The sequence below is a fragment of the Vulpes vulpes genome, chromosome 13, assembly GCF_048418805.1.
Source record: "Vulpes vulpes isolate BD-2025 chromosome 13, VulVul3, whole genome shotgun sequence".
Taxonomy (NCBI): domain Eukaryota; kingdom Metazoa; phylum Chordata; class Mammalia; order Carnivora; family Canidae; genus Vulpes; species Vulpes vulpes.
In genome coordinates, this window is record NC_132792.1 from 93,703,873 (window position 1) to 93,716,175 (window position 12,303).

Here is a 12,303-nt window from a genome sequence, read left to right on the forward strand (position 1 = left end):
GTGCTCAAGGCTGGAAACCAGTAATTACAGAAAGGAATGAGGAATGATTATGCTCTCACTGACATTATCTCCTGTGACTTCACAGCAGGTGTCTATAAGAAAGGTATTATCATTCTATCTTCTAGATGAAGAAAGGGAGATTCACAGTAATTGAATGACTTCTCTGAGATGATATGTAGCAAAAGCAAGCCTAGACTCAGATCAGGGCATTTCCTTCAAGAACGCTACTATTTTAGGAACTTTCTAAGTGTCCTGTCTTCCTACTTCTTTCTGTTCTATCCTCAAAAACAATAATGGATAATCAGATGTTTTATATTTACCCTTTCCATTTATTTTGAACAATCATGCAGTATAGTTTATTTGTAGAAGTTAAAATTGTGCATTTTTAAAAGATTTTATTTATTTATTAATGAGAGAGAGGCGCAGAGATACAGGCAGGGGGGAAAGCAGGCTCCATGTAGGGAGCCTGACGTGAGATGGGATCTGGGGTCTCCAGGATCACACCCTGGGCTGAAGGCGGCGCTAAACCACTGAACCACTTGGGCTGCCCTGTACCTTTTATTTAATTGCTCAGTCAAGCTATACTTAATAGTTAATAACTAGACATTGAAATTGTGCTTGAAATGTTGTTGGGTTGTCATTGAGAATCCTGTTGTATGTAAGAATTAAACAGAATCAGAGTAAAAGCTTTAGGGGATAGTTTTGAAATATCAAATTTTACACTAAAAATGGGGGAGGGGCCCCCTTGTTTTCCCTGTGCTCTAAATATGTTTTTTAGTTTCCCTTTTCAGGTGCTAACAGTGGTATTACTAACAATCAGGTATGGAAAGCTGTTTAGTGCACACCAAGATGCAAACCCAGCAATCTAACAGATAGCAACTACTTCTTGACATTTAAAACATGAGAACAGGGATCCCTGGGTGGCTCAGCGGTTTGGCGCCTGCCTTTGACCCAGGGCGCAATCCTGGAGACCCGGAATCAAATCCCACATCGGGCTCCCGGTGCATGGAGCCTGCTTCTCCCTCTGCCTGTGTCTCTGCCTCTCTCTCTCTCTGTGTGTGACTATCATAAATAAAAAATAAATAAAAAAAAATAAAACATGAGAACATTACTTGTACCTTGTAGGGATTATGTAAAGTGTAAGGGATGAAGGATAAGACTTGGAGGTGCAATTTTCCTTGGGGGGTGGGGGTAACTCAATCCCACCCAGGCATAAATTCACATTCCAAGACAACCCAAAAACACTAGTCCTACATGTAGATTCCTACATCAGCTACTTTGGTTTCTTAGAATTAATTACGTGTCCATATTTTTCTCCTTTTAATTTGCTTGTAGGTGGCCATTAAAAACAAAAAGCATACTTTATAGTTTGATAGTTTAAAGTTTGTCCACAGCTGTTTTAATTTGGCTCTTTCTAGGATGGTTCTAAGAGCCCTCTCATTCCAAGACAGAACACTCTGAAATTTTTTTTTATAGAAATGACTGTGAATTAGGGCAATATAATGCCTGACTTGTTTTAGCATACTACCTTCCTTTCATGGGAAATCCTCTATTTACCTAAGACTTAAAGAAAGGTAAAGCTATTTTTAGAGGCAATTTAGATAAGCAGATACTTAATACCTGATGGGCTTCTGGGGGTTACCATTCAGATGTAAATTTTGGTTGCTAATTTCTTATGTAAATTATTGGAATAGTGTAGGTTCCCACCCTGCTGGGAGGCAGTTGATTGTCTAAAGAGGTGAAGGGCAACCAAATCGGAGGCCTCCAAATACAGCTTTGATGACTTTAGTTTGTGTTTACAGCTGTTTCAGTAAACTTTCCCCTCCCCCCGCTTAGATTACTCTGCAGCCTTCAAGTGGGGGATAATTGGAGAATGCAAATCTGGTTCTGTGAAGTGAAAACGTTGGCTATTTTCTTAAGGAAATGCAGATGAAGTTTACAAAGAAGGGCCCTCTACCATTATTCCTCTTCTTAATTAAAATAATTTGCTCCAAAGGTCTTGGGGTGAAGGCAGCATTTCAGTATTGCTTTCAGAAAACAAAGCTACTTAGGGGCAAGTTTGTCAAATAAATTGTTATTTGTGTGCCCACATCGATAACTTATCTTTCTTCCTTTGCGTAAATAGGCTTAGATCCTTAGGGCGCTCTTCCCCAGGTCTTCCAGGAGCCTCTACAAGAAACATTCTGCCTTTCTTTCAGGATTAGTTCAGATGTGATTCAAAATTACCCTACAGGGGAGTAATAAGGTTTCTTTTCATTTTGTTTGCTGTTTTATTTTTTTTATTTTTATTTTTTTATAATAATTTTTTTAATTTTTATTTATTTATGATAGTCACAGAGAGAGAGAGAGAGAGGCAGAGACACAGGCGGAGGGAGAAGCAGGCTCCATGCACCGGGAGCCTGATGTGGGATTCAATCCCGGGTCTCCAGGATCGCGCCCTGGGCCAAAGGCAGGCGCCAAACCGCTGCTCCACCCAGGGATCCCCTTGTTTGCTGTTTTAATTGAGATTGAATAATTGCTCTTTATTATATTAATAATCTGACATATTTCTAGAGACTAGAACTACCTACTATACCAGATACTTGGATCCTACAGACCTTCAAATATAATCACATTTCATAGATTCTTTAGCTACCCGCTCTTCTTTACAGACACACAGCTTATTTTCAATCTTAAAAAAAAAAAAAAAAAAAAACTAAATATTGCTCTTTACACAATGTTTTTTCTTAATTGGGAATCCCTGATAATGTATTTTGTAAATTATTAGCTGATCTGAATCCCAAGAACGAGGGTTTAGAGGAAACAATGAAAAGATATCACAGTAAAAGGTCAGACCCTTGCCAGGTGACTGTATTCTCAGAATAATTACAAACTAAACAGGAACTTTTTCTTGATTTTGCAACCATTTTTTTTTTTTTTTTTTGCAACCATTTCTGGCCATTTCTTCCTGACCCTGTTGCTGGACTTAGCCTTGCCTTCTCTTTCACTTTTATTTTCTTTCCTCTTAAATTGAATTGGCTGAGTGGCTTGTGTTGGCGAGGAACATGAGGAAAAGAAGATAAAATAGGACATTGTAAAAATAGACTTTAATTTTTAGAAACAATTTTAGATTTAAAGAAAAGTTGAGAAAATACTATAGAGTATCTGTATATCCCTGCAGTTCCTCCTATGGTTGACATCTTACATTATTACTAATTTTCTAAAGATTTTATTTATTTATTTACTTGGCGGTGGGGAGGAGAGGAGGATGAGAGAGAAGCAGATTCCCTACTCTGCAGGGAGCCTGACAAGGGGCCAATCCCAAGACCCTGGGATCATGACCTGAGTCAAAAGCAGGCACCTAACAGACTGAGTCACCCAGACGCCCCATTATTAATTTTTAATAATAATTAAAGTTCATAGTTTATTTGGGTTCTTAATTTTTCCCTAATATCCTTTTTCTGTTCCAGAATCCTACCAGGATACTAAATTAGTCATCATATCTTCTTAGGCTCCTCTGGGCTGTGACAGTTTCTCAGATTTTCCTTTTTTCTGGTGACCCTGACAGTTTTAGGAATTATTGGTAAGGTATATTGTAGGTGACCCTCTACTGAAATTTGTCTGATGTTTTTCTCCTGGTTAAACTTGGGTTATGGATTTGAGAAAGGGAGATCACAATGTGTCATTTTCATCATATTGTGTTAAGGGTACATGCTATCAACATGATTTATGACTGTTGTTGACCTAGATCACCTGGCTGAGGTAGTGTTATCTCCATTCTTTCCCCCACTTTCCATTCTGTGGAAGAAAGTCACTAAGCTCAGCTTATACTTAAGGAATGGGGAATTATGCTCCACCTTCTTGAGGGGAGAGTATCTACATAAATTATTTGAAATTCTGCATGGAAATTAGTCTCTTTCCCCCACCCCATTTATTAATTTATTCAGTCATTTATATCATTATGCACTCATGGATATCTATTTATTTATTAGATATTTATTTTATATTGAGTTCTAATCCAATCCTATTTTGTTCCTCAGATTGTTCCAGTTTTGGATATTGGAAGCACCGTCAGTTGGTTCTTGTCCCCCTTTTACATATTCTCATCATTGTGGCTTTTTTTAAAGCATAAAATAGGACATTTTCTCTTTTCATTGTCATAAGTACCCCTTAAACATTTTTTTAGGAGAAGGAGAGTAGAAAACAAGCTTCTCCTAGAATCCAGTCATTGTTTAATAATTATTACTTTCGACCTCTAGATGTCCTCATATCTTAAGTGGGAAAACCCTGAAAGGCTGTAGTACTGAAAACTATTTGTACTTCTTAATTTGAGCAGACTGTGTAGTTCTCTTTTTCCACAGAAATCACCTGAAATCACCTTTTTTTTTTTTCTGTAGAAAATCCTACTTTCTTCAGGTGTTCCCTACACTATGTCTTCTTGACTCTATCTCTGTTAAGCCCAGAACCAAAATTCTGCTTCCCCCGTGGTCTCCCTTTGCTGCAATGTATTGCTTTTAGAAATCTTATCCAAAAAAAAAAAAAAAAAAAAAAAAAAACCATGAATTTTAAGGATTCATCAGCAAGTATGAGGTAGGTGGTGCCGATAGACCATGGCTATGAGGCAGGGACTGGTGTGGAAAGTGCTTCCCTAGGATTCACCCTGAAAAGTTAGAAAGTGGAACTCAAGGGGATAAAAAAAAGGCAAGGAAGAAACAATAGAAGAGTGTTCTACATCAGACCAGAGAAGGTGAAGTATTATGTGATTCAGAGGGATGTTAATGAGTGTAAAGGAATGTCATTTTGGAGTCAAGAGACTTGGGTTTTAGTTCCACGTCTTCCGGTTACTGAGGATTTGAACTTACAGTAATATATATTCTCTTGAACTCCTTAGGGTTTTTTTTTTTAAAGATTTTATTTATGTATTCATGAGAGAGACACAGAGAGAGGCAGAGACACAGGCAGAGGGAGAAGCAGGCTCCATGTAGGGAGCCCGATGTGGGACTTGATCCCTGGACTCCAGGATCACACCCTGGGCCGAAGGCAGGCACTAAACCTCTGAGCCACCAGGGATCCCCATCCTCAGGGGTTTAAAACCAAATTCTGTCACTACATGACATGTGATAAAGAATTGATTTTAAGTAGAAAGTATTTATTTTAAACCAGTATGTTAATATAGTTTTTGATCTTATTCATGCATATGAGAAAAATTGTCTACGTTTTATTAAGTAATTGCTACTTATTTAAAATTAGTTGTGTAAGAAAAAGCATGATTTTATTGATAAATTCAAAAATGAAATATTATAGCTCTTTAGGGGGTTAAGTGTATTTAAATGCTTTCCGGCATCAAAATAGGAAGTCAAGGGGCACCTGAGTGGCTCAGTCAGTTAAACATCTGCCTTCAGCTCAGGTCATGATCAAGGGTCCTGGGTTGGAGCTCCAGGTCCCTCTCTGCTCGGCAGGCAGTCTGCTTCTCCCTCTGCCCCTTCCCCAACTGATGTTTGCGCTCTCTCTCGCTCTCTCTCTGAAATAAATTTAAAAACCTTTTTTTAAAAAAGAAGAAGAAACTCAAAATCTAATTTTATTTTATTTTTTTAAAATCTAATTTTAATACCCACATTTTGGAATTTTTATAATTTAAGATTAAAAGGGTATACTAGCTTATTTTTGTAATTTTTGTATTTTTGCTCTATATGATGGAAAGGTTTCAGGCTGCTGCTTGCAGATTTTCTGCTACTGAACATGCTGCAGAATGAGGTAGGCTTTTCCCTCTTAACGTGGAAAGCCAAATTGGATTAGAATCACTAAATTTTACCTTGACATTTTTTTGGTGTCCTAGAAACATATTGGTGCATTTTATATAATTTGATAATTTAATGAGTGAGGTTGGGATCGAATCTAACTTTCATACCTAACAAGAGCATCTTTAGACACATTTGTAAAATGACCATGCTCATTAACACAATCAGTGCCCCCTCTGAGCTTCCCATCATTAACCAAGAGTGTATTACAAGTATAAATTAAGCCTGATAATAAAAACAATGGTGTGAAATCAAAACCACACACTGATATGGGATTCAAACAAGTGAGTCCTGGAGTTCATTCAGCTGGTTTTCACTATCCCTACACACATACCAGGGAAGGCCCTCAGAACATTCTGTTTTAAAAGTAGGGTATTAGAATCATTATTTATTAGTTTTCAGAAATTGGTAATGGTATCTATCTTAGTTTGACTTGTAATTCCAAGTATCACAGAATACCTTTATAAATCCCTAGGAGTTTGATAACTACCTGTTCGGAGATGCTGTATCAGATGATCTTGAGGTTCTATATAGCTCTGATGTTCTAAAAAGCTCATAATAATTTGCAAATTCTATAAATCAGTACAGACTCATTGTTTCATCTAGTCTATTCTTGCTAATGCGGTGTGAGTCAAAGTTGTAGGAAGGTTGTATTACTACTTCTAAGTGCCAAAGACAGTTCCCCTAGCATCCTGTTTTCCACTAATAGGTAATCATGAACCTCTCATCACTGAGTTTAATTATGACTTTTGAAGCAAGTGATGATGAAGGTACCATTTCTTATGGGAAATGTGTTTCTAGGTGTAGTGTCTACACAAATTAATAATTCCTTTGATTAAAAAAATTAGTGCTTCTTTCAGGACTTTCAAATGCCTCCTAGAGGGGGGGCACCAGGTGGTTCAGTTGGTTGAGCATCTGCCTTTGGTTCGTGTCACAATCCCAGGATCCTGCGATTGAGCCCCACGTTGAGCTCCCCGCTCAGAGGGGAGCCTGCTTCTCCCTCTCCCTCTCCCTCTCCCTCTCCCTCTCTTCTCCCTCTGCCTGCTATTCCACCTGCTTGTGTGCAATCTCTCTCAAATAAATAAATAAAATCTTTGAAAAATAAAATAAAAAGAATGCCTCTTAAGATTTAGTATTTTCGAATTTGGTTAAATGTCTTTGTTCACCTCTCATGGTTTTAGATCTGGATTATGATTGTTTTTAGCTTTTCTTTTGCCAAATTGAGTAGTATACCTTTTGGTCTATTTTTATATAGTAAATTTCCCATGTCTTATATCCCTGAACATTACTGAACTCATTACATAACCTTAGACAAGTTCCCTAGCCTTTCTGAGCCTCAATTTCTCCATCTTTGGAAAGAAATTGGTAGTTGTTGAGAGGACTAAATAAGATAAATCTATACAGTGGTTAGCACTGTACCTGGCATATGTTAAGTGCTCCATATATTTTTCTGCCACCAATGTCGTCATCATCATCATCATTTCCCCACTTTCAAGTCTGTGAGTCCTGTCCCTTAAATTGGGTGAGGACAGCAGAATTTTTTAGGGGTTTTATGTATCCATAGTTTTCAAAAAATGTTTGTAAACTAAGTAAATAATATGACTCACATGTACAAATGACTGTTTTTCAAATACCTATAGATTATATTGTAAATAATAAATATAGATTCATTCAAAATTGTTTTAAAAAATCACAGTAACATCCTGCTATTGTTTTTCTCAATTCACAAAACTAAAAGTTAAACTTGAAAGTTTTTCATATTAAAAGGGGACCTGTGGGCTTGAAGTGATTGAACCACAATGTTTTATTATTTTAGTCTTTCTTCTGTTGACTTCTTCTAGTACCATTATGTCTACTTTTGAGGTTTGATGAGCCAAACCATATAGTAGATTTATTTGCACTACAGTTTCACACAATGTTTGGATATTGTTTTCTTATTATTTCTCATATACTAGCTGATCACATCCAATTTGTTTGTTGGCAATTTGGTTAACATCCTACTATGAACTGATACGTGAAGATTTAGCATAGTTATTCTCTACTTTGTATTGGGTGATGATGATGGTCCTCTCAGGTTTGTGTGCGGAGAGTTAGATGTCCATCCTTTATCTTCCACAACTCTCTGAAATAGTATTTATCATACTTTTATTCACCCTCTTTTAGCTGCAAGTGAAACCCAACCCAACCCAACTGAGATTAGCTTTAGGTAGAATGAAGACATTATTTGAAGAATTCCTAAGCAAAGTGTTTCATGATCAAACCATGGGAAAGACACATACACTGAGTTTCAGGGGCCCACATACTGCTAGAACATTCCCCCTGAACCTCCTGTCTGCTGACAGTGCTGACAGATTTCTCTCACAAGGCAAGGAACCAAGCTGCCACAGACCAAACTAAGCCAATTCCTGGCTCCATGTTCAGAATTCCTAGAGAAAAAGCTCTGATTGGCCTAGTTAATGTCAGGTGCCCCTGACTGATCAACTATAGCCAGAAAGGAGGGCTGTTACAGTGGCCAGCTTGGATCAGGTGCCAACTCCAGTCAGTCTAGAATATCACAGTTTTCCAGGGAGAATCATGTGATTAGGTTTCGGGGAGGTCTGATTATCTCCCAGAAGATGTGAAATAGGTGCTTTGCAGCAGAATATAGCTCTGTAATATTGTTTTGTGATTATTGGCTCCTTATACATTCTTTCAATAAACTATAATGTGAGCTCTTAGAGAAAGGTATATTTTTCAGTGGTAGCTCATGAAGATGACTTCACAGTTCTGAGTTCTAGTTCTAGCCATTCATTTATGAGCCACCAAATTCTGAGGTTCAGTCTCTCCCTACGTAAAATGGAAAGCCTCCCTCTTCTATGACAGTCACCATTTATAGAAGTGAACTTGCACTGAAAATATAAAAATATTGTATTATATGCAATAAAAATCATGTACAGTTTCCAAAGTTTGCTGTGTATATTTTATCATTAGCATACCTGTGGATCAGAAAATATGAAGTCATCAGTGTTGGCTGAATCTGTCAGAAATACCTCCTTTTTGTATCTTTTCAAAATACCTTATTTTGTGTCTGATTAAAATGTATGGACTTTAAATTTAGTCCTTAATGCTGATTCCGACAGGTGAATCCACCCTCCAAATGCATGATAAAAGAGAACTTTTCTAAACATTTCACTGTGTTCTTTTTTTACTGGTTTTTAGGTTTTTGTCAAGCGGGAAAGGATTTGCGTTTGGTATCTCTGTGTATGGAACAAATTGACATCCCAGCAGGATTCCTCCTGGTGGGGGCCAAGTCTCCCAATCTTCCTGAACACATTCTAGTGTGTGCTGTAGACAAGCGATTTCTACCAGATGATCATGGGAAAAATGCACTTTTAGGTGAGTATTCTACATCTATAAAACTCCCTCTAAGATGAAGGAGTTAAGCTATAAGTTTATTTTAAATTACCATAGAATTTTCTTTAAAATAGAATTATTTGAGAATTCTGTAGTTTAACTCAAGTGTGAAACATTTTTTTCTTTTAGTAACTTCTTTAAAATTATCTTTTATTTTCTATTCATTCTCAAAACACCCACCTCAAAGACACTTTTTAAAACCAGGCTTAAAGGATGGCATGAGATTTATCAAATATTAATACTTTGTAAAGCAAAGCAGGATTCACTTCTTATAGAGTCATTGATTTGGACCTGATGTCAAGTCAACTCTCAATTATTCAACTATATTACTTTGTAAGTTGTTGGTAGTTTCTCCATATCACCCATTATTCCTAACTACACTTGATTGATATGATTCTTATTTTATATTTAGCGTGAGTTCAAACAAAATAACTAGGAATATACATATGATGTAAAATGTTTAACTGTATCTCAGAATTGTTTTACTTTCTGTATTACTTTGAGTTTGTCCTTATTTATAACCTAGCTTCCTTACATCATGGGAAATAAAAATAAGATTTATTTTTAAATTAGTTTTAATAATTGAGAAGATAATTAAGAAGATAAGATGGGGCAGCCCCGGTGGCTCAGCGGTTTATTGCCACCTTCGGCTTGGGGTGTGATCCTGGAGACCCGGGATCGAGTCCCATGTGGAGCTCCCTGCATGGAGCCTGCTTCTCCCTCTGCCTGTGTCTCTGCCTCTCTCTCTCTCTCTCTCTCTCTCTCTCTCTGTCATGAATAAATAAATAAAATCTTTTAAAAAAAAAAAGAAGATAAGATGTCACATAAGGTTTGTTGCTTTCTTTGTTTCTGTGTTTCTCTGGAGTTTTTGTTTCTCAGAATTTCTCTTTCTGTAGGTGCAATCAAATAGATGTTTTTGGTGCAAATAAATAACAAAAATGAAAAAGAGAAAAGAAGGCAAAGAATTCAAGAATTGTTTTGGTTGTGAGCTGTGCTTATTTAGTTTGATGCATTTTTCCTAGTTATACATACAGTATTATCAGAAAGTTTAGAAATACATATATCAGTATTTAGGGTCAGAAAGTACCCCTGCCCATGCTTTATAAAGGTTCCTTAAGTTACAATCCAAAGTCTTCTCTTCGTTCATAGGAAAAGAAGTGATAATTTCCATTAGGGTTTCATAAAAAAGATGTTAATTTTCTTTACTTTTAGTGATTTTGAGCAGATGGTTTAACACAGAAGCTTAATGGTAATGTTTATACATTGGACTACATTATCAAAGAAGTTTCCAAATCCTCATTTGTCCACTCAGTCATTCAACACTATTTGTTCAAAATGTAGTATGTGCCAAAAACCATGCTAGGCTGTGATGTAGGGACACAAAAATGATAAGACACAAAGCTAGTAACCTAGTCGTCTTGTGATATAACAATTTTGGGAAACTTCTTTTTAACATTTTAAAAGCATTATAGCATCAGGGCACTTTGCTGGCTCATTTGGAAAAGCATGTGACTCTTGACCTCAGGATCATGTGTTTGAGCCCCATGTTGGGTGTAGAGATTACTAAAAACAAACAAAACACAAACATAAAAAAAATTAAAGCATTATAGTGTCATCAAATGGAATAGTTGACATGTGGCTCTGATCACAAACAGAAAAATCTCTCATGATGTCTTCTTTTTCAATGATTCTTCATGACTAGAGGAATCCTCCTAGAACATATCACAGAAAGGACACAACAAACATTATCAGAATAATAGATTTCATAATTATATGTTACCAGGAATAGGAGATCAAAGACCATGGGCATTGGGAGTTGGAATTGGGGATTAAAATGCCAGATTTAGCACTTAGTACTTTCATAATATGGCAAGCTACATATCCTCTTGAGGTCTCAGATTCCTCATCTGTATAAAGAGGCCAGTGATGCCTACCTTGCAAGGTTTTAAAGATCAAATGATGTTTATAAGACACCCATCCAGCATAGTGCCTGGAACAGAATACTTGTTCTTTACATGGTAGTTATTCTACCACTCTGTCGTGTTAATAAATATGACAAAATTCCATTTCATTACAGAAATGGAATTTTGCTTACTTTCTCTAGCCTTGTGACTGGGCATAATTTTTTACTAACCACTTTCTCTTTTTTTTAAAGATTGTATTTATTTATTCATGAGAGACGCAGAGAGAGAGGCAGAGACACAGGTGGAGGGAGAAGCAGGCTCCATGCAGGGATCCCGATGTGGGACTTGATCCTGGGTCTCCAGGATCACGCCCCCACTAAACCACTGAGCCACCCAGGGATCCCCTACTAACCACTTTCTAAATTGAAAGCATAGTACAACAAAATGGTTGAAGTTTTCTCTTGGATAAGTATGTTGTTGAGATTCTATATGTTCAATACTCTGTTGTTTAATAGTTAACATCCATCCAACATTCTTACTGATGATAGATTATTTTAGTATTCATTAAGATATAGTGGGGAAAAAATGTAAGCTTCAAATATACTAGAATCCTGGTGGACTCCAATATCAATTTGCCTAACCTTTTATGTAAATTATGCAGATTCAATCTGCATACCGCCCTGTGGGGGGATTGATTAAAAAATATATTGATCCAGTTGGCAGTGCATTCATGTGTCCCAAATCTACCATACAATTGGAATAATTGATTGACAGAAAAGCTAGAAAGCTAGTTTAGTTGTACGAAGAATTATTTTTTGTGATGATGACAACAAGAACTTTGAGCAGACAAAAAATCTCCCTTGAACAAAGGTTATTACTGAAACCATACAGAGTTTGAAAAAGGAGCTGTAGAATTCTATCTCTTTAATATTATTAATGCTTATCATCAGTGTACCATTTCTGTTCTTTGAAGATTATCCAGTTCTGTTGTGTTGCTTCCTCCTTACCCTCTCTTCCTTTTCACCTCAGAGAATAGGCAAAAGAAAAAAGATAAAACCTCACCTCAGTAATTAGTTAATTCTAATTCTCACACTAATCTTTTATGGATTAGTAATTAAAGACAATGTCTTTAATTATTTTTGCTAAAGTGTTCTTTTATCATTTTACTGTGTTTGGGTACTACATCTGCCTCACAAACTAGCCATTTTTCTACCAAGGCATGATGATCA

The 12,303-nt window shown here is 36.6% G+C and overlaps 1 protein-coding gene across 7 annotated transcripts in view; it reads left to right on the top strand.

Annotated features, from left to right (window-relative positions):
- Nucleotides 1-12,303, top strand: part of GREB1L (GREB1 like retinoic acid receptor coactivator) — a 257,957-nt gene that overhangs the window by 133,601 nt on the left and 112,053 nt on the right. For all 7 annotated transcript variants that reach the window (XM_072735060.1, XM_072735063.1, XM_072735065.1 and 4 more), the window contains exon 6: nt 8,976-9,152. In XM_072735060.1, coding sequence (XP_072591161.1) covers nt 8,976-9,152 — 177 coding nt within the window. The remainder of the gene's footprint in view (nt 1-8,975; nt 9,153-12,303) is intronic.